Below are 26210 nucleotides of genomic sequence, written 5' to 3'. Positions count from 1 at the left end.
GATTTTATTCAAAGTTGGTACAAGGACATTGACCAGTGTCATAGATATGCACGTCGATTCTTTTTGTGATACGATCCAATATGGCTGCCATGCGGCCATTTTGTTACAATTTTTTCATGTACAGAGCCATAACTCAGGCATATCTCAACCAATTTCATTCAAAATTGGTACAAGGACATTGACCTATGTCATACATATGCACATCAATTTGTTTTGTGATACGATCCAATATGGCTGCCAGGCGGCCATTTTATTACGATTTTTTCATGTACAGAGCCATAACTCAGGCATGTTTCTACAGATTTTATTCAAAGTTGGTACAAGGACATTGACCAATGTCATAGCTATGCACATCAATTTGTTTTGTGATACGATCCAATATGGCCGCCAGGCGGCCATTTTGTTACGATTGTTTCATGTACAAAGCCATAACTCAGGCATATCTCAACCAATTTCATTCAAAATTGGTACAAGGACATTGACCTATGTCATACATATGCACATTGATTTGTTTTGTGATACGATCCAATATGGCCGCCAGCAGGCGGCCATTTTATTATGATTTTTTCATGTACAGAGCCATAACTCAGGCATGTTTCTACAGATTTTATTCACAGTTGGTACAAGGACATTGACCAATGTCATAGCTATACACATCAATTTGTTTTGTGATACGATCCAATATGGCCGCCATGCGGCCATTTTGTTACGATTTTTTCATGTACAGAGCCATAACTCAGGCATATCTCAACCAATTTTATTCAAACTTGGTACAAGGACATTGACCTATGTCATACATATGCACATTGATTTGTTTTGTGATTCGATCCAATATGGCCACCATGTGGCCATTTTATTACGATTTTTTCATCTCCTGAACTACAACTCAGACATGTATCAAGCGAATTATTCAAAAGTATTTTTATCACAGACCTAATGAAGAGGACTCTATCCTCTCTGAGGACCTGTAATCAAAGCACCCATTAACAAGTGGGGACTGTGTCATCAACGATGACTTGTTTCTCACAGCTTTGTATTCAGTTTGGTATCCTAGCAACATGAAAATTGTGGTCGACTGATAAAATTTGTTTCAGATTTGAAGATTGCTGTTATCTGTTGATGGAATGTCTATTTATAGAATCAAGTCATATAAAACCATTGTTTCCAAGTAACCCATCTGTGCTGTGATCTCTAGTTGGCAACACATGTGTCCAAGTATGCAGAGTTTGTCAGTAAATATGCATCAACGTGTATAACTGGGTTTTAGTCACTGTGCTTTTAAATCAATAAAGCAAAATCAGCCCTATCATTAAAATGTCTTTTTAATCATAAATATTTCATACATAATCTCCCATTGCAGTTTTTTTGAAGTCATTTATCTTTGTGAATTCCATCATACATCAAGATGGCAACTGAAAACAATGGTAAGGCTGTGAAATTACACACGTATTCTGATCCCTGGGATATGAGACTCTATCCAGACAGTATGAGCTATGCTACAAAACACCAATAATTCAGGTTTCTGTCTTATTTAACTCCAGCCACATCAATTATTGTCAATCCATTATTTTAGCGGGAAATCTATCACATTCTATTGTAAATTCTAGAAGTTATACAAGCCTGTCAAGCAGAATCATTTTCAGATCTCACAAATCTTTTCGAAACTTTCAATGCAACTGTTTTCCAAAGCTTCAAATAGAATTTCAATTTTCAATCATATTTCAGATTTCCTATTGCAAATTCTTGAAGTTCTACACTGATGTTGACTGCCTGTCAATCAATATGGTTCCCAGATCTCATGAGCCATTTGGAAAGTTACAATGCAACGGTTTTCTGTACCAACACTAAAATCTAAATTGTGGATAACATTTAACATTTTTGATAATGAGTTAATGCATGGTATCATTATCAGTCCACTGAGTAGTGTGCTTGTTTAATGATGGAACAATTTCATCCAATTGTCAATTTAAAACAATTGTCACAAACAGATGGTTGGATTATGTGACCAAGTTAATAAAATAATGCATGCATTTTTAAATTATGGAGCAGTTTTCTCTTAAATTCCACCTTGCTTTCACTAAAACAAATATAATTTCTATGCGGTCACAGACTGCAAGAGTGATGACATACTTGATTATAATTGCATCAAAGAAAACTTCCAAACAGTTATGATATCAAGTTACAAAAACAACTTGGTATTTATAAAGTCTGCTAAAATATGGATTATTGAAAACACCAGCATAAATAGACAAAGTGAAATGTTGGTAATGAGGGCACAACCAGAGAGCTAAGCTTTGTGAAGTACCTTTGAACAGCAGTGTTGGCACTTTGTGTTTGACTGGTAACTGAATCCAAGCCATGGGGAAATTGGTTTTCAGGGAACAAAGCATTGACAAAATTAAGTTTAAACAATCAAACAGGAACTCTTGTATTGGCAGAGATATTGTTTCACCAATATTTTATTGCAGAAGTGGGCCTTTACAGCTAATGAAGTGACTTGCTGTATAATTAATACGTGGAAACAGGTAGTCCACATGCTGCAATTACAAGTGATGAGAAACTCAGTATTGAATATTGGACACTAAATGTTGAATTCAAAAAAATTGAAATTTGTATTTGTAGACATACAACACAGTATGTTATATGCTAACAAAATATTGAATATTTGCTGCTGGGCATACATAGAATATTGCATTACTTTCTTTACGAGGTCTTTGGATATAGTAAAATGTAATACAATACATTTGGCACCAAATTTCAAATATTTAAATTGCCTAAACGAGAAAAGATGAAAGCTACAACATTTACAGCAGCTCAAGGGAAATTGGTCTTTGTCAGCTGAACACATTCACACAACATATACATGCACTTTCCTCCATATTGTACCTGTCAGCTTGTAGAGTAGCATTCAATTATTCATATAAGATCTTTTTAATGGCATGTTTTATAAGCATTATCAATGAAACTAATTTATATTTTACAAGTACATTACTGAAATGGATGGTTTGGTAAAGTGAATAATGGTTTTGTATTGCACTACAATGTATATAGTATATTAGACCTAACATATTTTTTATATTTGTACTTTTTAGTCTGTATGTAAGCTTTCATAACCGGCTGGTATTTCAATTCTCTGTACAAACCATGGAGGACAGAACATAAGAATGCTGACAAATTTAAATATGATAAATATCTACATCCTCTATTTCAGTGACTTTTCTCAGAGTTAAAGGCTTAAGGGGTCAAAAGACAGCATAAGGTTCAAGGATCTTTACAAGACCCCTCAGGCTGCTGCTTTTAAAGTGTGTTGTCAAAGCTCACCAGATTGACACTGAATTGTGCAGCACACTATTTGAAATGCTTATTAAAATTTGGAAACAGTATTGTTATCATGTGACTTGTAAGCCTTTCTGACCAACACCTGTGCATTTAATCAACCATGTGTAGCATAACTATAAGTAGCCCTGGGTTCCATAGGCATGAAGTTCGAGGCCACATTTGTGTAACGAGATGCTTCTATGGCCTCTCAAGCCGCCGTCATGGTGGCACCCGTAGAAAAAACGGTGAGCGCGCTGCAATATGCTGCACTCACTTTCCAAATGTGGAAGAGTACATGTACCTGAAATGATGTGCTAGTGCTTGAAAATTAAAATTACTGTTGCTATTTCCTCAACAAATACCAACTTTTACTCTAACACGTATACATCTCTCTTACAATATCATTCCAGATAATCTTCCGCATTCAGAAAGTAAGCCCAGCATATTGCAGCGCGCTTGCTTTTCTACGGGTGGCACCATGGCAGTGGTGTGAGAGGCCATAGAAGCATCACAGTACACAAACGTGGCCTTGAACCCCGCGCCTATGGAACCCAGGGCTAAACTACATGTATTAGTAACTTGACAAGTATGAGAAGTGCTTGGCCAGTATAACAATATGTGTGCCCTCATTGGTTAGAAGGTACACTGATGTGACAACGTATTCTACTTACAAATACAGAGCCTTACAGATGATTTCTATTATCTGACATACCATCAGAGAGTGATGATACTTGTTGATAACTGTTCTATCAATGGCACTGTTCTGTCACAATGTGCTATGGATAGTTTACTAAATTGAACAAAGCTTGGCTGTGTTAAAAATGATGAAATATTTCTATACTTTACTTTTTGTGAGTTTCGAAATCTGAACAGTAAGAGATTACCACTCTTCTAATTTTATACTCTTTCCTCAGCTATAAAATGTCAAATATTAGAACCTTTAAGGCAATGTAATAGTATGCATAATACTCAACTATTACTTTTATTTCTTCATATTTGCTTAAGTAGTGTATGAACAAGGTTTAAAGCATTTATTTTTGAAATCTTTAAATTTTAGTTTTGGAAATAAACAGAAATTTCACAGCTGTGAATACCAAGTCTGCTGGTATTATTTCTTCAAATGTGACCTATGTGAAATTTATGCAATAAACTTAGCGTGGACTGTCAATTGTGATAAGCGTTGATATTTTGTACGATCATGGCTGTAACGCTCAATACAATTTGAATATCTTTTGTTTCAAGCTCTTGGATTTGAATGACCTTCATACATTTGAAAAGTGCACACACTTTTGATTTTGATATTTGTTGCAATAAACCTTAGTTTAACTAATTTGCAATCCAAATGCGTACAGACAGTCACATGCAGAGCAACAAACTGAATACAATTTGATATATTTAACACACTTTAAGAACAGAATTGGATATGTTTGCTTCTGTACAGAAGAAAGACATTGGCTACACACACAGAAATCACCAAATAATGGATACACCAACAAATATTTTTTTGTCCTGTATTTATAGATTTGTAGAAAGAATCATAGTACTTATAATAAATTTGAAAATTCACTGAAAAATCAAGAATGCTATTACCTCTATTGGAAATATGTTTGTGTATGTGAATCTGTAAGACTGTTTGTTGAGATACCTAAATCTGAAAACAATGTTTGTGTCTCTGTATCTGCTAGTTCAGTACTGCTGGGAAGGAAATGGCTGTACTCTCCAAATGTCTGTGTCTGCATATCAGTTTGTTCAACAGAATCTGTCAAGTGGTTTGAGATAGCAGTCTGTGTGTGAGAATCATTGCACTTGATCAATGTTTGTAGATCAACTTGTACTTGTCTATCACTCTGCTCCGATGATGAAATATCCACGCCAGCACTTGACACGGTCTGTGTTTGTGTTGTCATGTTGTTCATGCTGTCTTCGGGAGTCCTTATCAGGGTTTCTGAAGTCTGCGTGTGAATGTTGGCCACTTCAGTGTCAAGCAGCAGACTGGTTGTGGTCTGTGTGAAGTTGTCTGCTCCGTTATACAACTGCCAGTTCAGATTGGTCTGTGCGTAAGAATCCAGAAATTCAACATCACTGTCAGTGGCATTAAAGTCAACACATGCAGTATCTGATCCCTGATTGGCTATCAAGTCAGCAAAATCAAATTCCATCGTCTCTGTTTGCACACTATTAGTATTCAGTTCTTGAACATCGGCCCTTCTGGTTTGTGTCTGAACTGTTTGGTTTTGCAGCTGTCCGCTGAACCCTGCCTCATTGAGATAACTCTCCTGTGTCTGTGTAGAGCTGCTTTCTGAAGCCATGATAAGATCTAAATCCTGGAGAAGTCTCAGAGTTTGTGTCTGACTGTCTGACAGTCCAGGGTACGCCCCTAGGCCTTGTGTGTCAGTCTGTGTCACTGAGCTTGTGACACTGGCACTGTTTTCAGTTCGGTTTACAGAACCCTGTGAAGCATTCACATCTGGAAATGTTAACATATCTGCCATGTCATAGCTGCCTTGTATTGGTCTCTCCATGGCTAGCAGTGTCTGTGTTTCACTGCTGACTGTGGGCTGAATGTTCAGATCCAACATCTCAGTGTTAACAGTTGTGTGTGTCTGCGTGTGGACGTTAGACAAGGAAACCTGTGGGTCTGTAGATGTGATCATGGAAGGCAACATAGTGCCGTGAGTTTGTGTCTCCATACTTGTCACTGAGTTACTTGTATTTGTGTAAGCATCCACACTCAGGCCTAACAGATGCTCATTTGTCTGTGTATCCATGTCAACAGACATCAAACTCTGTTTTATGATGTAGTCACCAGGTGTTTGTGTCTCAATATCCTGGAAGTCACTGATTTGAAAATCATTTAAGTCTGGTAGATTTGTATTGATGCCACTGTCTTTGAAGTTCTGGCTGTTCAAGTGTTTTACTTTTTGTCTTTTTGTTGGTACATGTGTTTGAGTGTTTTTTGAAGTTCTGTTTCTGACACCTGTTGATGTTTGAGTGGTTGCATGCCGTCTTTTCCGTGAGTTGCTTGTCTGTCGTTTTGCTACCGTGGTGCTGATGCTTTGTGATGAAACGCCTGATGTTGGTGGTGCACAAACAGATGTAGCTACACTTTTTCCATTCTGGCTTGCGCGATTTATACTGGAGAGCTGGCTAGCATATCCAGCTTGTTCAGTAGTTGATTTGTTTTCAGTTACCATGGTAACAGCATTGACCTTTGGCAGGGAGGTCACGGGCATTCCAACAGGAACAGCTAGAATGACTGGTACATACTGCACTGAAGGTTTGGGCAAAATAGGAGAATAGGTTTTCTTGGTTTTGCTTGGTGACGCAGATGCCTGTGTCGTGGGACGGTTACTTAATATGGTTGGTGTTGTTGATGGAGGCATTTTCTGTGTTTGTCTGAAACATTGATAAAAACAATGATGCAAACTTTTATTCTTTTTGTTTATTGAGTAAATGGTGATCAAAATATGAAGACTGAAGCCATTTCAAACCAACAAAGTACCACCCGGACATTATGCCAAACAGAAGGCACTCAATATTGAACGTTGAGGGCGCCATAACAAAATATAACTCTGAATGCAGCTACTCACCTTTGCATTATTATTGTAGCTGGTTCTTGTTGTGGTTCTTGTGGAAGTGAGTGTCCCTGGCCCTGTCTTTTGATATGAGTTAATAGTGCTGATCTAGTTGAATAAGGGCAACCACAAGAACAACGAAATAAAGTACCACAAGTTTTCTCATGCCTTGCGTGGTCTGTTTTGGTACTGAAACCTTTCTGACACTTTGAGCAGAACATCTTCTTTTCAGCATGGATCTTCATGTAATGCTAGAATTTGGAGAATGATTAAATTACAAAATGATCAGCATAGATATTTGCATCACAAACCGTAAGAATCATCATCATAATCTACAATACAATATATTCATATGGTTAGAACTTCACTTATGTACAGTTCTTTTATTTAAAGTCAGTTTTAAAATTTAGCCAAAGACTAATATCACTGACTGAAAAGCAAAATAAATACATCAAAAAACATTTACATGATTTGTGAATTGTTGTGACCCTTTACATCCTGTTCCAACATGAATCCTCAAATAATATTATGTGTAACCATGGGAGGGGGTTGTGTCAGTTCAAAGGGTTAAGTTTTTCTTACATTTTCTTCCACTTACTTGCTTTTAATTGAAATGCCTGTATGGATGAACAAAGAGTTACACAAAACTAATGGAAGTGGGTTTGAAATAATGCATGAACACACACCTGCTTGACAAGTTGTAAAGTTGCAAAAGGTCGTTTACTCTTGGAAGCTCTGAGACAGTCGTCCACAGGACAAAAGTAAACTTTAGTGACTGTTTTCTTCTTTCTTTTCTCCTCTCCCCTCTCAGGAATGAATAGTCTTTCTTCATTTGGATTCTGCACGGGTTCATTAAATATCAAGTACATTTAATGTCAGTGTGAGTTCAGCATGAGCTAACTTTTTCAAAAAATACTCGTTGTGCCATTTTTCTTACTACCATACATAATTCTTACCAGCCTATCAAAAATGATCATTGAAATGTCTCTCAGTGACATACACATTAAAGCTTCACTTTTCATACTTTTTAATGAATTTTTGTAAATCACTATCTTTTGCAAGGCAACATATACTTTTGCTTTGCACAATTTCAAAATTTGTAAACTGTACTTTTCAAATTTTTAAACATGCATTCTAGATACTTGCTGACTGCCTTTGTCGTGGCATTATCAAATCAAACTGTATCCCCATGCAATAATATGGGAGAGGAAGGATCCCCAAATTTTAGACTTTAGACAGTCCCCTGTGCCTTTAGTATTGTTGATGTAGTCTCTCACATGTACAGGGATGGTGGATTCACAAGCACTGACGGTGTACAAGAGTTGGGAAAGCACAAGAGACTGTCCTCATCCGCTGCATCCTCAATGACAACAACCAGGAAAACCCTGTTGTAACCTAATGCATGGGAAATGATTGACAGGTGAAGTGGGACGTAGGTCAGCTGGTCATGGCATGGCCAGCTTGAAACAGTACACCAACACAACATAGTGACAGTGATGAAGCTTGACTACAGCAAAGCCGTGGAGGAACTCGCTGCAAAGACTTGCAGAGACAAGTTATTTACGTTAATGCTGTCTCTGCCCCCACCCGTATCTCATGAATAATTAATAGCAAGCTAAGTCGTACAAATGAGGACAGTCCTCATGCCTTTGGCACTCACGGAAATGCCTCCCAGCTCATGCCTTCGGCACTACGCTTGTGAATCCCGCCGTACATCAATAATAGACAGAAAAGGCACAAGGGACTGTCAACAGTCTATCCAAATCTGTGCAGAATATTTCCACCTCATATGCACCAACATGGTTGCCCTTGTCTGGATAAAATATGTTCAAATAAAGGTCTAATTTTGTGGGTACAAAGTTTCCATGCAAATACTTTGAATGATTCAAAAGATGTCTGCACTTTTGAATGTTACTTAACACCAGTTTAAATAATATCTCAAATATTTACATTTGATATATAATGATAGTTTTATTTGTTTGGACTGGTCTTCATATTGAAGAGAGTCCAGTGCCACTCTAAAGGAATAGAAAACCAGTATGGATCTGAATGTTTATGAAGTCACAGATACTGCAGTATATGTGACTTCATAAACATTCAAAAAAACAAAATGTCTTAGATGCATCAATCTAATAAAATGCCCAATGCTTGTTTAGAATGTTTGATAAAGCCTTTGTACACTAAATTATGGACAAGGTCATGGCAATTTTGAGTAATTGTAGACTTTACGACCGTGTACGATGTTGCATCAATGCCGCGTCTATCAAAAGCCAGGATGTGGCTTTTGACACGTGGGACGTTTTTCACCAAAATTCACCACATTTTAGCCTAATAAACTGTGGTGCAAAGTAGACATATGTAGTGCATGCTTACATGGTTAGTGCTGGAAAAAAACATAAGAATTGCTTGTGGTAAAAACATTTGCGCCGCCTATGGCAGTGTGCCAGCAAAGAATACCGTACATGAGAATAAGGTTTCCAAATTTTGCTCATTTCAGATGCATTGTGACAATTTTTTTTCACTTCTATCTGTTATGACAATTCTTTTCTTAAACCATTACAGGATCTTGTTTTCCCTTGTATTTCACCTGGTGATAATTTTTTTCTCTCAAAATCCTCCATACCCCCCCCCCCATCCAGAAATCAAATGCTTCTCCCCTTAGTTAAGACTTTATGAGTCTTTCTCTCCAGCTCCTGCCGCACGCCGTACTTCGTTGTAAAGTTCAACTTGTTGTGCTTCTGGTACTTTTACCATGTTATTTTGGGCAATGTTTTAGAATGTCGTCACCACTGTAATAGCCATTTCTCAGTGCAACCACGGAGCCATGTTGAAGTTGATCATCTGTCAATGTCGCAGCCGTCGAAAATTGCGATGAATGCCGTGACAGTTGCGACGTGAACTAGATTTTTTCAACTTTTACACTGTAAAACGGACTTCATCATCACTGACACGTTGTATTGTACAGTACAAGTATGGTCTATAGGCCAAAATACACATGCAGAACATGTACAGGGCCGTGGCTAATGCTATAGCAGGTGATATGGCGTATGACGGCTTTTGCTACTGCGTCCAAAACGTTGAATTGTGACATGTTAGCACTTATTTTGTAAATTTCACATGGCAAAATAATGTGTTCTTCATTTTAAGTGGAAAAAGAACAGTTTATTTCGCTAAAATGTGATGAATTTTGGCGAAAAACCTCCTGCGTGTCAATAGCCATTTTTTGTCTATTGACAGGCGTCTGTCAATAGCCGGATTCTGTCTATTGACAGGTGCCTGTCAATAGACACTCCGAAGATACAAAACAATTTGAATGTGTTGTTTTAACATCTCCCACAATACATTATTAAATGCATATCAATGATCAAACAACAGGCAAGTTTGTTCTAGGCGAGCTGGTATCAGCTGAGTTTGTTCTGGATGGGTTTGAAAAGGTGTGATTCGAAACAGATTATTTTACAGCATACAGTGCTGTCAGACTTGTACAAGTCTTACAGCACCGTATGCAGTAAAATGATCCGTGTTGATAAAAATGCTAGATGCAAAAGAAACCCTAATTTATATACCATACCTCGTAAATACGATGAGTTTTATTAAGATGCATCTTCAACGCAGTTCGGGTAGCTATGATTCTTGAACATCCGGGAACCGTGCACACGATGTTAGTTTCAGGTGTTTTCAGCAACTCTTCTACCTTTGGAATAATTTCCTCCACTTCTGCATTATGTCTCTCCGAACGTTCACCGCTCGTGGTGTTTTCTGGTGACTGTGACATTATTTATCGTCAGCTAAATCCTCGAAAAAGAAGAATGATGGATAGAATGTATACCAAACATACCTATATCCACCTCGTTTATAGTTCATGCATGCCAAAGTAAACCGAAGAGTTGCCTTGCTTCAACACACAATTTGAGTCAAATATTTTACAGGATACTTGCTCAATATCTGCGTGACGTTAACATTGATTGACCACTGCTGTGGAGAAATGTCCGAGGGCCAATATGTTTACCCCTCTAATTCATAGATGTGACTGAAACCGACAGCATTTATCCGGTAACTTCACACATGCTTGGTGCCTACAAATGCTTAGACTTCTTCTCAACCTAATGTTTATCAACCCTTGACCCCGCAGTTCAGGTCGCCATCTAGCCTCAACTGTAGAATGTATTTAAATATCATGCATTATCTTTGTTTAATGTACAAAAAATCTCGAAAATATACCTTAAGAATTATTATCAAAATGCTAAAGGTTAAAATATTCGTAATTTTAAAAAAATCAATATTTATGAGGCAAATTCACTTTACCTGTACATTATGTCTAACACGAACGAGGCAAGGGTAAACCGTCGATAACCTAATGAACCTTTGACCTCAAAATTTACTCTGCCGGTGATGGCGCTACACAAATTTGTCAACAGCAATCCAACGTGCACTGCAACAGATCCATGTCTATGCTGCGACCTCTCCACGATGTTTAACTAAAAGCCGCTAGTGCTGACCCCATCTTTGAAGATCAGCGAATTTTCTCATCGTATCAACACGCGTTAATGTTGCGAGGGAGTTTTTCCAGATTTTGAACATTTCCAGCAGTATGATATTACATGACCGATGACAGCATTACTCATTCCACGAAGCAAACTGGTCACTGAAAGTGGCAGCTTCAGTGATCAGAACACCAGACACAAGAAGTACATTGATGAACACTATTATAACGCTGCGGTAAGTGTAACCAAGGACAGTTGAAGCGAATCTCCTCTATATAGCTATATTTCAGGTTCCCTTCCAAAGTGTCAAGTAACTTTACCCGATAACTATAAGTCACATCACAGTACTGAGTAAGTACCTCTGTGTGGCAGGGCAGTGTGTTAACTGTTACCTGCTATAGGCCTGGAGCCGGTAACACACAGCCCTGCCACATAGAGCTACACTTCTACTAGTTTGGATAGTAGAAGCTGCAGTATTGGAGCTCGTACTGCAGCTAGGATAGAAGTATTTTCTTCAACTATTTGTTGACCGTGCTTATCATCACTTGAGTTAATGGCCACAAAATATGTAAAAATATAATGATTGCTTTATTGATGTGTATTGTATGTATAGCAAACTGTATCCAAGGAATACCAGGTAATTTGAAGGCTGAGAAAGCGGTATTTTATGTTGCCTTTTAGCAATTGACAGAACAGACATCAAGAAGGTAACAATTATATTTGATGCACAAAGTGACAGAAGTAGTTAACTTTAAACCTGAATAGAAATCTGACACACCAGTGTTGTATTCCTCTTTCTCCATTATAGCATCTCTCATGAAGAAAACATAATGAACATAATTGTTTGGACAAAGTTATTACACCCTGCCGTGCACACATTGAGCCAGGCAGGGATGAGCAAGATTTGAAAGGCTTCATTGGTCATAACCATTGATACAGTACATGATAGTAAGCCAATCAATCAATCAATCAATCAATCAATCAATAGTCTTTATTGATTATCATATAAGTTGATTTCCATCCACACACAGTGCCAATTAACAGTACTTTGCATAAATTGACACATCTATTAAGAAAACCAAGCATTAGATGGTACGCATGTATGAAAAACAAGCAGAGGCCATTATCCAAATTCCAATCCATACCTGTGTGTTTATTTTGAACTGTGTATTCAACTGCATTTCAACAGGTGGAGATATTCTTACCTGGACGTAAGCAAATTCCAACAAATGTCAAGAAAGACAGTCCAAGTGATGAAGTGTTCTTCCTCATCAAAAATTTACCCCTATTACAATTAATAAATTTAAGTTTTATTGAAACATTCATCAAGAAAGGTAAGAATCCAATTTCAGTTATAATTTTGTTTCATCCAGCATTACTCTTTTATGTCAAATTAACTTCAAGCACACCAGTGCAAAATTTTGTAAGATAAGCAGTGAGTGTCACTCACCTATTTCACGCCAACTCATCCTATGCTATACATGCATTGATTCATCCATTAATGTCTTCATTCATGTCTTCTTTGTATTGTGTAATGTTTTGCTCCTTATTGTTTATGATCCTTGATAAATCATGTGAATGTTCACATATACTCACTGATTTTGTTTAGGGAGAGAGAAATTGTGATACTACGAAGCCTCAATCAATGAGGAAACATACCCTTTCTTGAAGATACCTTACAGAAATCGATCTGGGCAAAAAGTGAATCTTTTTAATGTATCACTTTCCATTTCGTCTCTGCAGGAAAGTTTTATGCTCTGTCTCAAGGAACAGGCTTGATACAGGAAATGTTGTGGCAGTGTTACCAACAGGTAAAGACTTTGTTCTGAAATTGATAGTTGCAACAAATAGATCTCACACATGATACTATGTATTTCCAATGGTCCATACTATGCTGTCTGTTTCTTTTGCAAGGATCATAAAGCTCTGGCAGCATTCCAACTGTACCATAATATTCTTTATTCATATCCGGAAGAGAATGTTGTTAAAATGACCCATATAATCTAAAGTATGGTTCACTGAGTTACTGATCTGGAGAAAAACACTGTCAAGACATTTTAAAAAGTCTAAAGCCAGATAATGCTCATTGGTTTTGGGTGTTTGATGAATATGTCCATAATTGGAAAGGAATGAGTACCAAGTCTTGTTGATTCATTATATTTAGGTTTGTCATATTTTAGGTTCAATGCTGCTGTCAGTGGATAAAGACACTTATGAAGAGCTTGGTCTAGTGGGACAACCATCTGAGTTTAATACACACAAGAAACCAAGAAAGTTTGGTAAGTTATGATGGTCCTTTCTGTGTATCATGATTTACTTGTTCAGTCAGGTGATTCTCAGCAAAATCTTGCTCACTTAATGTGTGTTTGGTTATTTTGATTATGTTGTTATTACAGTGATAGAGATTGACTTAAAGTCTCCAGTCTTTCATCCTGGTAAGAAGAACTATGAAAGAGTTGTGTGGTGTTTCAAAGACAGACTTGACCTGCATTTTGATTTCCTTGTCAACTGGGATCCCCCAGGTTGGTGAAAATTTATTAATTTATTTGTATGTGTGTGTATACACACAGAGACAGACAGACAGACAGACAGACAGACAGACATACACAGACATACACACACACCATACACATATACAGACAGACACAGACACATACACATATATATATATATATATATATATATATATATATATATATATATATATATATATATCCTCCTGGTAAATTACAATGCTGGATGCAAAAGGCAGAGCTTTATAAATAACACACAAATTACTTCATGTATTATAATAACATCTATTACTTAAGTTGCATGCATCCTGCAATCTTCTGTCTGAAGATTACAGTATGCATGCAACTTAAGTAACAAATGTTATTACTTTTTGATTTGACTTAGTGTTAATATATATATATATATATATATATATATATAGATATATATAGATATATATATATATATATATATTTTTATTTATTTATTTATTTATTCGGAAATCCTACGGGATCAAGTCCCATTTACAGGTTCCTCAAAAGCTCAAAAGAAAACGGTTAAAAAACACTGAACAAGACAGCACCAAACAGAAAGTATTTACAAAACTAAAATGAAGTGTAGGACACACACAGACAAAAAACAAAGCAAACAACTCAACAAGAACAGCCATTAAAAAATAACTTGTCTAATGTCAGACTTAAATGAGTCATAAAAAATATCAATATTATGATTATTACGAAACAATTCATTAAAATTACTCATACATCTGTTAAGAGGAGAAAATTTAAAAACATTGATACGGCTACGAGGTGGTCTGAATGTGGGACAGGTGCGCAAAAGTTTGCCAGGTGCATTAAAGCATAGCTTTGATAAAACATCTGGTAAATTATAAAATCCAGTTGCACACTTGTGTAAAAACATCATATCAAGATAACAGCGACGTTTCTCCAAAGTTGGTAAGTTGAACAAGGTACAGAGAGCTTCATACTGGTCAGCATGATATGAAATATGTGTTTTGAACACAAATATTTTATGAATTTACGTTGAACATTTTCAAGTAATTCCATATCTGATTTTTGCCAAGGGTTCCAGACAACAGAACCATACTCGAGACAGCTCCTTACAAGAGAAGTATAAAAAGATTTAAAAGTTTGAACCTGAGTAAAATTTTGAGAGTTTCGTTTTATAAAAACCAGCATTCTAAAAGATTTATTTACAGTAAAAGAAATATGATCTGAAAAACTTAAGTTTGAGGTTAAAATAACTTCCAAATCTTTAACTTTTGCTGCCTATTAAGAATGATATTTAAAATACAATAGTCAAAATGAATTAAAGTCCTCTTGTTGGTAAAAGAGATCACAGAACACTTTTTGACATTTAAATCGAGTTTCCAAGATCGACACCAGAAGGCTACTCTATCAACATCTTCTTGAAGTTTTAAACAATCTGAAATAGTTTAATAGGTCTAAAGATTTTAGCATCGTCTGCATATAAGAGACATTGTGAATCTATACAAAACACCTGGTAAATCATTGACATAAATACTGAATAACAGTGGACCAAGTAGTGACCCCTGGGTACACCCGATGATACTGGGCACCACTCAGAAAAGCGATTGTCAATAACTACTCTCTGATGACGGTTACTTAAATATGATTTAACAACTGTAGAACTTGACCAGAAAAACCATAACGTTCTAGTTTGTAAACTAACAGTCTATGATTAACAGAGTCAAAAGCCTTACAGAAGTCAGTGTAGATGCTATCAACTTGTAGTTTCTTGTCAAAACAGTTAGCAAGAAAATCAACATAGGTTACAAGGTTAGTCTGAGTAGAGCGAGTCTTAATAAAGCCATGCTGTGAATTACATATATACTGTTTAACATGGTTAAATATATCATCAAAGATCACTTTCTCAAATGTTTTGCTTATTAAGGAGAGAAGTGACACTGGTCTATAGTTTGTAACATCACATTTGCTACCACTTTTAAAAATTGGAACAACATTGCCTGCTTAAACCGGCTTGGAAATGTACCTTTCTCAATTGACTTGTTATATAAAACCATCAGTGGGTAAGCGAGTTGATTTGCACATCGCTTTAATAAAATGCCTGATATGTTATCTGGACCCATGGCTTTGTTAGGATCCAATGTATTGAGATGTTTGAGAATGATGTCTACAGATATATGAACATTGCATAAGGCATCACTTGTGACATCATCAAAAGGTGGAACAGTTGTGGTTTGGTCGTCTTGTTTGAAGACGGACTGAAAGAAATTGTTAAATAAATATATATATATATATATATATATATATATATATATATATATATATATATATATATATATATATATATATATAATTATATATATATAACATAGATAGATACTAGATAGATACATAGATAGATACATAGAGTGTGTGTATGTGTGTGTTTAAATTCTTACAGTCATTCTTACATATTTGTTTTATTGTCTTATGGCTTAATTCATCACTTTCAGACAGGTTATATGATGCACAATAGTTCTAAATTAAAACTATATAATCTCCACATGCCACTTGATAATGATAACATATTTTTTCTTTGCAGGTAACCAATCAAGAGAAAGTATTTTATCCTATTTTTGTGACTATGATTGCAAGGAATTGAGTGTTAAAGAAACAAATCATAGTTACATTGCCAAACCAATCCCAGTGATTGACTCAGTTCACACTACATCTCAGCTAACAGGGGATGGAGACTGCAAAAACTGTGATACCAACACTTTCTATGAGTGGCTTGGTGCCATGGCTTGTCATATTGATGTGTAAGCATTTGTCTTAGCTTTCTCAAAAATCTTATTTCGATCCATGTTTCTTGATTGATGAAGGTGTGATGACAAAGGTATAATTGAAACAAAGACATGTGGTACTTGTATAAAGATGGTCATCAGAAGTCAGACCAGTTGCATGTATCTTATAATCATTTCTCTTGCAACACAGAGATCACTTGAATTGTTTTACAATCTTCTATATCCAGTACACAAGACAGATCCGTATGGAAATCACATTTATGAAGATACTCAGTTGTCTGAAAACCGTATTTTTGGCTTATTGGATTTCCATCAGCTTTATTTCAGAAATCACAATTTGATAATACCGGTAGTGTACATATTTTCCTTGTTACAGCTCTGAGGGTCAAGTAGATGGGTTTATTTCCACTTACACATGTCCAGATCCACAGACGATATCCAAAGCGGTAAAACATCAGTGGAGGGGTCTTATTACGCCTGACAGTGTTGGAAAGCTATTAGAATCACTGAGGTAAAATAAAAATCCATACTTACTGAGTAGAAATATACTGTTACCATTCTATTTAATATTTGATGGTGAGACACAATTTTGCTGAAATATATACTGTACTTTTGCAATGTGTCAAAACATAACAGAAGATGAATTTGACACATACAAATCAAATACAAGTATCCATACAGTGCTCAGATGAGGAAGCAGTTTTAAGTCTTCAAAAATCGCTTCGGCTTCTTGCATAAAGTTTTAATCATCATGATCAATTTTCAATGCAATTACTCTATGAACATCATGAGAAATGACATTCTAGAACTCGATACTCTCAATGAAACAATGGTGAAATTCAGAAAGTCTGACTTATTGAGTGATTCTCAAGCACGTACAAACTTTGCAAATAGACAGTAAATGTCAAACTACTCCATTTACAGGAAGTACATAGGGAAGAAGGCGGCACCCTGGGCTAGCTTAACTGTCCATGGATTCATGGATTCACCAGTTTCATGGAAGAAGAGGGAACATGGATTCTATGTATCGGGAGAAAATCTTTACACCTTTGTGGTGTTCCCAGATGATAGATATTGGTTGTACATGACTGTGTCATCACATGATACGTGTCCCTGACTGTGAACCAATCATATTGACATCCCTGACGGTGTGCAGCCAAGTATTCTCATGCACTCAAAAACAGTTTGTGTTCAAGATCACTGTGCAGTCATGTACAAGAAATCATTATCAAACAAGTGCCAGATGCAAGTGTCTTTGTAATACCAGTACATATTCAAGTATAATGTTGGTTGATGAATCTTCTATTTTGTATTGTGTGAATCAACAGCAATATGGTCTAATATGCACACTTTTTTAGCTCGCTGACAGCCAAATTTTATAAAAACATCAAAACATGAATAAAAAGAATTCTTGAAGAAACACAGGACTTGTGGTTCATAATTTTAGAGCTATTTCACTTAATAGTGTGAGTGATTGAAACGAAATTGTCATTTGACCATATACCGTTACACACAAAAAAGTGTGTACGGTTTTGCTTTTGATAATGGCTTCTCTATCACAGAAAACATGAAACTCCTAGCAAACATTGGTGAAGACTGGGTAAAACAGAAAATGTAGCTATGATACTGAACAGTCTTGACAAAAGTGTCATTTTGAACAACACTTCTCTAAAGTCACTGTTTGCTTTGTGTCGTCAATGTTGTTGATTTAAGTAGACCAGTTTCCTTGCTGAAGAAAAAAGCACTTGAGCAAGAATGTCCCAATCATACCGGTAGTCTTTCTACGAATTCAGGCCCCCATATAATGATTAAAGAAAGATTTAGGTAGACATGTTGTTAAAGTGGATAACCATCTTGCTATAAAGTATGACAGAAAGCATCTGAGAATACATAAGAACATAGAAACCAGACTGTACATTCCAGAATGAATTGGTGAGGAATAAGAATACTGAAAAATGTACAATTTACAATAAATTATTGGTGAGGAACATTAATGCTATTTAATAAATTTAAATTGTCTGTGTAACATCTAGCACTGAACAACCATATTGTATAATTTGGAAGTGTCAGAATGAATTTGTGAGGAATAAGAATACTGGACAATGCAAATGTGTGACTGTTTTACCATTCAAGTGTCAGGAAATCAAAGTCATCAACAGTTCTTACAATTATTTCCTCCAAGGTTGTCAGGGAGAACAAAATGCCCAATTGTGACACAATTTAGCATTGTGAAGTATTTCAGGCTTCAAACATCTCACTCAACTCAAGGATGAATGAAAGACACACCATGAAACAATTGGATTCAGAAATGAATGTTAGAATTTATTGATGTTAAATGATGTGTAGCAACCGACATCCTAGCCTCAAATTTACAAGATAAAATATTTACAGGCAGTTTTGACTAGCTATGTGTATACACACAGTTAAGATGTGAACCTTTACTGGTTTGATTTCAGTTCATTAGAAATCAGTAATCTTGGTTTGTTTATAAAAATCTGAGTGATATGACATCTCTGTCAAATATATCATCAGTAAGTGACAGATATCATCAGTAAGTGACAGATATCAGTGAGTAACGCTGCAGTACCTTAAAAATAGCCACAAACATGATTTTCAATACAAAATGCAAATAGTACTACGAAATTCTCTTCATGCTTTAAAGTGGCACTCCCACTTGGTAACATTTTTAAAACACATTTTTTAATGCCAACGGTCGATATTTGACATGGCGACTACGCGCACATCATGAGATATTGATAAAAATATATCCTCAAAAAAGTTAAAGTTTGAATTCGGTGGCCCACCTGAATTCAGCTTCCGAACATAGAGCGTTCGGCACTGGGGCCATTGTCAACTAAGCTATGGAGTACGAGTCTACGCTGTACAGCACTGGGGTACCACTCGCGTCGGGGAGCAGTCATGTCCCGCGGGAGAAAGCCGAGTCTTACCTGGGACTAGTATACTAGTCCTAGGTCTTACTGACTTAGCAAAAAAACGAAAAACAAAGTTTGCTGATTCCACAAGAATTCACATAGGTGACTAGCACAGATAGGTGCGGTTGATACATAGCATGCATAGTGGCCGCCGCGTGGTATGCGCGCATACACACGCTGCGGCCGCTATGTATCGAACCACGCGTAGCTGTGTGGCAGACGACAAAATGTAGTCATCAGAGGCAACTAATATTTGACACGTAAAAACTGATATCTATGTGGTATTGTTTAAAAATCTAATACAACTGATTGAGAATAATGAAAACGACAAAAACTAAGGAGAAGTTTCAAAAAGAATTACCAGAGGTAAGGGCATTGATAATGATGTATATAAAGTCATCGCAGTAGGAGGTAAATTAATTGCGTCATTCGAACGTTTTTGGACTCCCTAGAATATCGCCAATCAGCACAACAACACACTTTCGGGGGATTTCGGGTCATAACCAGAAACGATCGTAAAACTTCAGGATGTGAAAATACGCTTGGGAAATGACATGTTTTTATCGATATCTAGCGATCCGCGCGGAGTCGCCACGTCAAATATCGACCGTTGGCATTAAAAAAATGTGTTTTAAAAATGTTACCAAGTGGGAGTGCCTTCATGCTTTAATACAAGTAGGATTAAAAACTTTGAAGATTATATGTTGCAGTCTGCAATGTAACAAACTTGCTCAATGATTTAATACATAAATAAGGCTCAAATTCTCGTGTGTGAGTAAAAGACAGATTGTTACATCGCTGTGTATATAATGTTCCAAGCTAAAAGGGCCTGAAGCTGTAACTTTTGATGTTTTTTTTCACTATTTTTGTTTTTAATGTCATGTCAACAAGTTTCTATTTCTTGTCTCCAAAGCATGTTAAGATAGCGTCAAGCTTGTTGACTAAGCCTGTACATGTGTAAAGTACATCGTTATTGTTGACAAGTGAATTCTTGTCCAGACAAGAATTCAAATATTAACAGTAAAAGTGCATTAAACATGTGTAGACATTGTGTTGATAAGTTTAATAAGTTGTTATTTTTACATGCTTTGGGGAGTAGTACAAGAATTTGCAATTGACGTACAAAAAATAATGCAAGAATCATCAACAGTTACAGCCACTGGCCCTTTAAAAGTCCCATGCAAAATTCAGATTTCTCAGCAGTTTTAACTTCAAGACATTCTGAAGTAAAATTTGTAATGTTCTGGAAATGACAATATTCATCCATCAATCTTTCTTTGGTGTTGATCTATGTTGACTCTTCTCTGCTAACACAATACTGTTCCTGGCAAAGGAATGTGCATTGGCAAGGTGTGATGGTAGTGGTAGATTTGCTAGCCCACTGGGTCCAAGCTGTTTGATTCCTTCCAAGACATTCTTGCCTTCAAATCTGACAGTGCAGTGGATTATAGCTGTGTTATCTGCTATCCTAGGCATATGCTGATCTCCATGGAATCGTGTTTCCAGCTATCAAAGGATGAAAATGAAATCAAACGAAAGATTTTTAATGACTGCTCCAACAACGTAAATCATGGCTATTCAGAATGCTTAATGACTTGTTTCACCATCATTGCTCTGAATTTGCTTATCCAATATTTCATGCACAGGTAAAACTGTCCACACATACACACAGAAATACTTCTGGGAATGCAACTCTGTGAAGTGTATGTCTTGGGTGAAATGAAACAGATTTCAAATGCAGTAATGCACAACAGTTTATCATTCAGATATCTGAAAATCAATATATAGAGTAATTTATCTCATTTCATAGTGTAAAGCTATCATTAGACATCTGATAAATGTGCCATGAAGAGTAGTACATGAATTTGTGTTAATATGTAGGAAACACAAAATACCAAATGCCTTTGTTTTTAATGGATTCTTCCTTGTAAGTAACACCTCATGATGCCATGCAATCCCTCTCTTCCTGAAACCCTAAACAGCCTCTATGATTACGGTGCAAACTACTTCAAAGCTGCACATTACATACTGCACAAGATTTGCTGTTGGGGGCGCTCTTCATAAGTTGGATAACTGGCTCACATGAGGTGGTTGTTGGCACGTTTCACTTTAACACTGCATGATTTTAAATACCACAAGACACAGTAAACTATCGCAATAATGCATAATTTAGTTTATCAAGCCCTATGTTTAATTTTTAAAGTATCTAGTCATAATCTGTATCAATGTTATGTATAAGATGAATCCAATAACGGTACCTGGTACGTCAGTTTTTCCAGAACAGGTTGTGGATTGTTTCCAAATGTTTCTTCAGTTTTTGACAGTCTTGCTCTCTTCTCTGCATTGTTTTCATTAAATACTCTCTTATCTGTCACATCTGGAGGTGATTCTGCTGAAGATGAGAAAAAGATCACAACATTAATTGTCAAACTGATGTTATGAATCAGGAATGGCATATCCTACCCATACTATGGTGTAAGTCCTGTTTGATATCTGTTGGTCTAGAAGTGGGTAGTACACTGTCAAGTTGAGATGTTCAGGTAGAAGAAGGTCAGGACTTGAAAATTTTATTTGTCTTGACAGATGGTCAGAAAGCCACAATATCTCTAATTGACTGGTTTGGATTCCTGGAAGTGGGTTTGATTCTGTTAAGGCTGTAAGGCAACACAGTCCAAAATCATAATCCTGGTTTTCAATACTTGCGCATGTGCTGATGATTTTCACCTTCATACATGTACGGGTATGTACAGGTTATTAGGCCAAAAAAATAAATAAATCGTGCTGTTCCCATAACATGGTTTTAAAAAATAGGGTACATAGGTCAGCAGGATTTTTTTTTCCAAAATATTTTTATTTTTAAATATGCATTTTTCAGGGTTCAGGGCGGTCAAACACTAGCCACATTTCCAGAAAAATGTATCATACATATAAAAGGAAAAAAAAAACATAAAAGACATCCTTGTTCAAGCAAAAATCAAATGCCAAGTAACGAATGCGTGATTTTATGGGTTTTTGCTTTCTTTTTTTTCCTAACGTGTTTCGTAGCTCTAAAAAGTTTAGGGTCAGCAGGTAAAAAATAGGGTAGGTCGGGTTATCGGAACAGCACAAGTTTTTCTGTTCGGCCTTACCAAATACCACCTATTCCTGTGTCATGCCACCATGGGTGTCATTTGCGATTGCGTCAGCCATGAGATGACGTTCAGTATCCGGCTGGTGCAGCACAAATGACAGACATTGTAAATGCTCACACGACACAATGAAAAGGTAGCATTGTTTGACAACAGATTTATTGTAGACTCACGCCAAGAATTTTTACAAATAACATTGAAGAACCTTCTGATTTGGGGCTCTAGGTTTATTTAAAATAGCGTCAATGATGACACTGTGCTCCTCGTGCATTTAGCGGCAGGAATGCAGGAGAGAGGTTTTGGGAATGTTGCTGAGAAAGATGCAAAGAAAGGGTTGAAATGTGAAACAGATAAAACCTATTATTTTTAGCAGTGAGCGTCTAGATTGGTGAACGTGCCATCTCGTACATGAAGGCAAAAAAAAACATAATTTTCACATGTCCACCAAACTTGGCATTTGCATAGATCATCATAGATCATCCAAATTGATTTATCTGCAAGATTTGGTATGTTCCTTGCTACAAAAGTCTGACCCGATTGAATTATAACAGGAAAACATGCACGCATGATTGGACAATGTGGACTGTGTATTGGATGCACTACATCTGCTGTGATGATGGCATCTTCGCTTGCCAAGGTCTCCGCTCCGGGCAGCTGGATGCTTCCCGAAATCAGAAGACTCCTGTCTGGCTAACGAGCCGTGCGAGCGGACGATGTGATGATGGATGATTGAACGACAGCACTGCATCAAAGAACTGTAGTTTAAAACAAAAATATACTTTCTTCGTGTCATTGATAGCCTTGATTTTCTTTGGATATTGAATGGACACATTTATTAAAGAGGTCACTTTAACTGGTCAATGACAGTGAATTGATTTTTTGCAGAAACTTGATCGGTCCAGCAAAGTCAGTACACATGCTTACTCATAACAGCTGGACCGCGATGATCACAATATTGTTTTGTGATATCCCGATACAAAATTAAAATATTGATTAATATGTTGCTATTGTTACGTGCAGAGGATACGAACAAAAGGGTGAACTCAGCAGTTAACGTTTAAACAAAATTTATTACGAAAATAAAACTAATTGCTAAGTCAGGGATAGAGTACAAGCTTTAAAAGTGTACAGACTACTTATCTCAGCTGGGACGGCAAAGCTCCAGTCTCAGAGTTGTAACAGTCAGTCGGATGAATGAACAGTCCTTTGGCTTGCAGGCTTGAAGCTGCACAAAGTCCACAGTATAAATCCAGCGTTGGCAGTGAAGGTCTTGAAAAGTCTTGAGAATGACTACTGCTGGAGTTTAGTAACACACAAGAGACACGATCCCAAAAAGTCTGACTGGAAGCTGAGCACGTCCCTTTTATAAAGGCATATAAGAACAATCTAGAACTTTTATTGACATGCTAATTACTGTTCTAAAATTATCTCCCTTACACAACTAATCAACTTTCCAGAACATTCCAAACATGACTAATTGAATTCAAGGTTGTGAGGTCATCAAGGGCAGTGACCTTGAGAATGTTCTAGACTAATTGAACTCAGGTCATGATGAGTGTGGGGGAAATGACCTACATAACACACCCCCTCTTCAAAAAAAGAAAATTTTTCAAAGAAAAATCTTTCTTTTACAAATGTAATCTTGAAAAAGATTTAAGTACTCAAAATTTTTTTTTTTTTTTTTTTTTTTTACTCTAAAGTAAAACTTCTTGAAAGTGAACAACAATAAACTCTAAATACGAGAGAGACAGTCTGCAATTAAATTGTCTCTGCCTTTGATATGTCTAATGTCAAGATTAATCTCCTGTAACATTAAACTCCATCTTAGCAATCTCTGATTTTTGCCTTTAAATTTCTGCAGAAAAACAAGAGGGTTGTGATCAATATAAACCACTATTGGCTGATTTGAAGAAGTAAACATAAACTTCAAAATGCTGTAAAGCAAATATCAAAGATAAACACTCTTTTTCAATTGTAGAGTAGTTTCTCTGGGATTTGTTAAATTTGCGTGAAAAATAGCAAACAGGATGATCTACACCATGACTATCCTCTTGCAATAAAACAGCACCAGCAGCCGTATCACTAGCATCCACAGCTAATTTGAATGGCAAAGTGAAATCTGGTGCAGACAACACTGGAGCACTTTGCAGTATGGCTTTAAGTGTATCAAATGCCTGTTGGCATTGCTCTGACCAAACGAACTTTACTTTCTTTTAAGTAAGTTAGTCAAAGGCTCAGTAATTGTGGAGAAATTTGGACAGAATTTTCTGTAGTAACCAGCCATACCGAGAAAGCGCATCAGTTGTCGTTTGCAGTTTGGTATGGGAAAACTTGAAATGGCTCTGATTTTGGCATCAACAGGTTTTACCTCACCCTGTCCTACAGTATGTCCGAGGTAAGTCACCCTCGCCCAACCAAACTCAGATTTGGCAAGGTTGACAGTCAACATTGCTTTACTCAGTCTCTCAAAGAACTTCCGCATGAGCTTGATGTGTTCCTCCCAGGTGTCACTATACAGGACGACGTCGTCAACGTAAGCTGCACACCCGTCTAGCCCGGATATGACGTCGTTGATCATCCGTTGGAACGTTGCCGGAGAGTTCTTCATTCCGAATGGCATCACCTTGTACTGGAACAATCCGTCTGGTGTAACAAAGGCGGATATTTCACGAGCACGATCCGTCAGAGGGACTTGCCAAAATCCCTTCAGTAGGTCAAATTTCGTCACATACTTGGCTTTTCCCACGGTCGATGCAGTCATCAATCCTCGGGATTGGGAAAGTGTCTGTCTTTGTTAAAGTGTTGACCTTCCTAAAGTCTGTGCACATACGATAACTGTGGTCTGATTTGGGAACAAGTATGCACGGCGAACTCCAGTTACTTTTACTGGGTTCAATAAAGTCATTGTCAGCAGGTATTTGACTTCTTCCTGGAGATATTTCGCTTTTGTTGGATTCAGTCTGTATGGATGTTGTTTTACAGGCTTACTGTCCCCAACATCAACGTCGTGATAGATGACGTTTGTCCTCGTTGGAACATCTTGAAACAGGTGTTTATATCATGGAGCAGTTCTTTCACCTGTTGTTGTTGTTCTGGCTGGAGGTGTGCCAACTTTGTAGACTCCAGCTTCTCCAGGATTTCTGAGTTCTGAAGCTTGACCGAGCCCAGCTTTGAGTTTAGAGTATTTTCACTCACGTCAGTTTCAGTATCACTATCTTCATAATGGTTTGAACTGACTGCACTGACAGGCTGAGTTATAGTAGGATTATCCCTATCCAAATATGGCTTAAGCATATTTATGTGACATAGCTGTTTTGTTTTCGCCTGTCAGGTGTTATTATGATGTAATTTAAATCACTCAATTTCTTATCAATTAGATATGGCCCAAAGTAACGAGCATGGAGTGGTTTGCCAGGAACCGGAAGTAGAACAAGAACTTTTTGACCTGGTTCAAACTTCCGTTTTGAGGTGCTTTTATCATATTTGGT

General features: G+C 36.8%; 3 protein-coding genes across 4 annotated transcripts in view; 1 reads left to right on the top strand and 2 right to left on the bottom strand.

Annotated features, from left to right (window-relative positions):
• Nucleotides 1-2441: 2441 nt before the first annotated feature.
• On the bottom strand, nt 2442-10998 carry LOC139148463 (ATM interactor-like). The gene is made up of 4 exons (XM_070719923.1): nt 10465-10998; nt 7580-7732; nt 6909-7144; nt 2442-6714 (listed from the first exon to the last, which is right to left on the bottom strand). The coding sequence occupies exons 1-4, from the start codon at nt 10666-10668 to the stop codon at nt 4911-4913; spliced, it is 2397 nt and encodes a 798-aa protein (XP_070576024.1). The 5' UTR covers nt 10669-10998; the 3' UTR covers nt 2442-4910.
• A 287-nt stretch (nt 10999-11285) lies between these two features.
• Nucleotides 11286-18081, top strand: LOC139148465 (ribonuclease P protein subunit p40-like). The gene is made up of 8 exons (XM_070719926.1): nt 11286-11612; nt 12567-12711; nt 13121-13188; nt 13558-13656; nt 13774-13899; nt 16460-16676; nt 17038-17172; nt 17586-18081. Exons 4-8 carry the CDS (start codon nt 13563-13565, stop codon nt 17776-17778), a joined length of 765 nt encoding a protein of 254 aa, XP_070576027.1. The 5' UTR covers nt 11286-11612; nt 12567-12711; nt 13121-13188; nt 13558-13562; the 3' UTR covers nt 17779-18081.
• An 881-nt stretch (nt 18082-18962) lies between these two features.
• Nucleotides 18963-26210, bottom strand: part of LOC139148464 (centromere protein N-A-like) — a 44692-nt gene continuing 37444 nt past the window's right edge. The window contains exons 7-9 of one of the 2 annotated variants that reach the window (XM_070719925.1): nt 21853-21986; nt 20252-21100; nt 18963-19308 (exon numbers count right to left, since the gene is read on the bottom strand). In XM_070719925.1, the coding sequence (XP_070576026.1) occupies nt 20861-21100; nt 21853-21986 (374 nt within the window). In that variant the 3' untranslated portion in view covers nt 18963-19308; nt 20252-20860. The remainder of the gene's footprint in view (nt 19309-20251; nt 21101-21852; nt 21987-26210) is intronic. The other variant, XM_070719924.1, reaches the window with a different exon arrangement.

The sequence above is a fragment of the Ptychodera flava genome, chromosome 13, assembly GCF_041260155.1.
Source record: "Ptychodera flava strain L36383 chromosome 13, AS_Pfla_20210202, whole genome shotgun sequence".
NCBI lineage: Eukaryota > Metazoa > Hemichordata > Enteropneusta > Ptychoderidae > Ptychodera > Ptychodera flava.
The sequence above is the reverse complement of the archived record's forward strand: the minus strand, read 5'-3'. Positions and strand labels throughout refer to the sequence as shown.

What these genes read in the sequence shown, in the direction of transcription:
- LOC139148463 (XM_070719923.1), bottom strand. Translation starts at nt 10,668, where the DNA reads ATGTCACAGTCACCAGAAAACACCACGAGCGGTGAACGTTCGGAGAGA. An exon ending in AAACTCATCGTATTTACGAG is followed by an intron (nt 7,733 to 10,464) that starts GTATGGTATATA and finishes GAACCCGTGCAG; the next exon opens with AATCCAAATGAAGAAAGACT. An exon ending in CTTTACAACTTGTCAAGCAG is followed by an intron (nt 7,145 to 7,579) that starts GTGTGTGTTCAT and finishes TCCAAATTCTAG; the next exon opens with CATTACATGAAGATCCATGC.
- LOC139148465 (XM_070719926.1), top strand. Translation starts at nt 13,563, where the DNA reads ATGCTGCTGTCAGTGGATAAAGACACTTATGAAGAGCTTGGTCTAGTG. An exon ending in CAAGAAACCAAGAAAGTTTG is followed by an intron (nt 13,657 to 13,773) that starts GTAAGTTATGAT and finishes TTGTTATTACAG; the next exon opens with TGATAGAGATTGACTTAAAG. An exon ending in ATGGCTTGTCATATTGATGT is followed by an intron (nt 16,677 to 17,037) that starts GTAAGCATTTGT and finishes TCCTTGTTACAG; the next exon opens with CTCTGAGGGTCAAGTAGATG.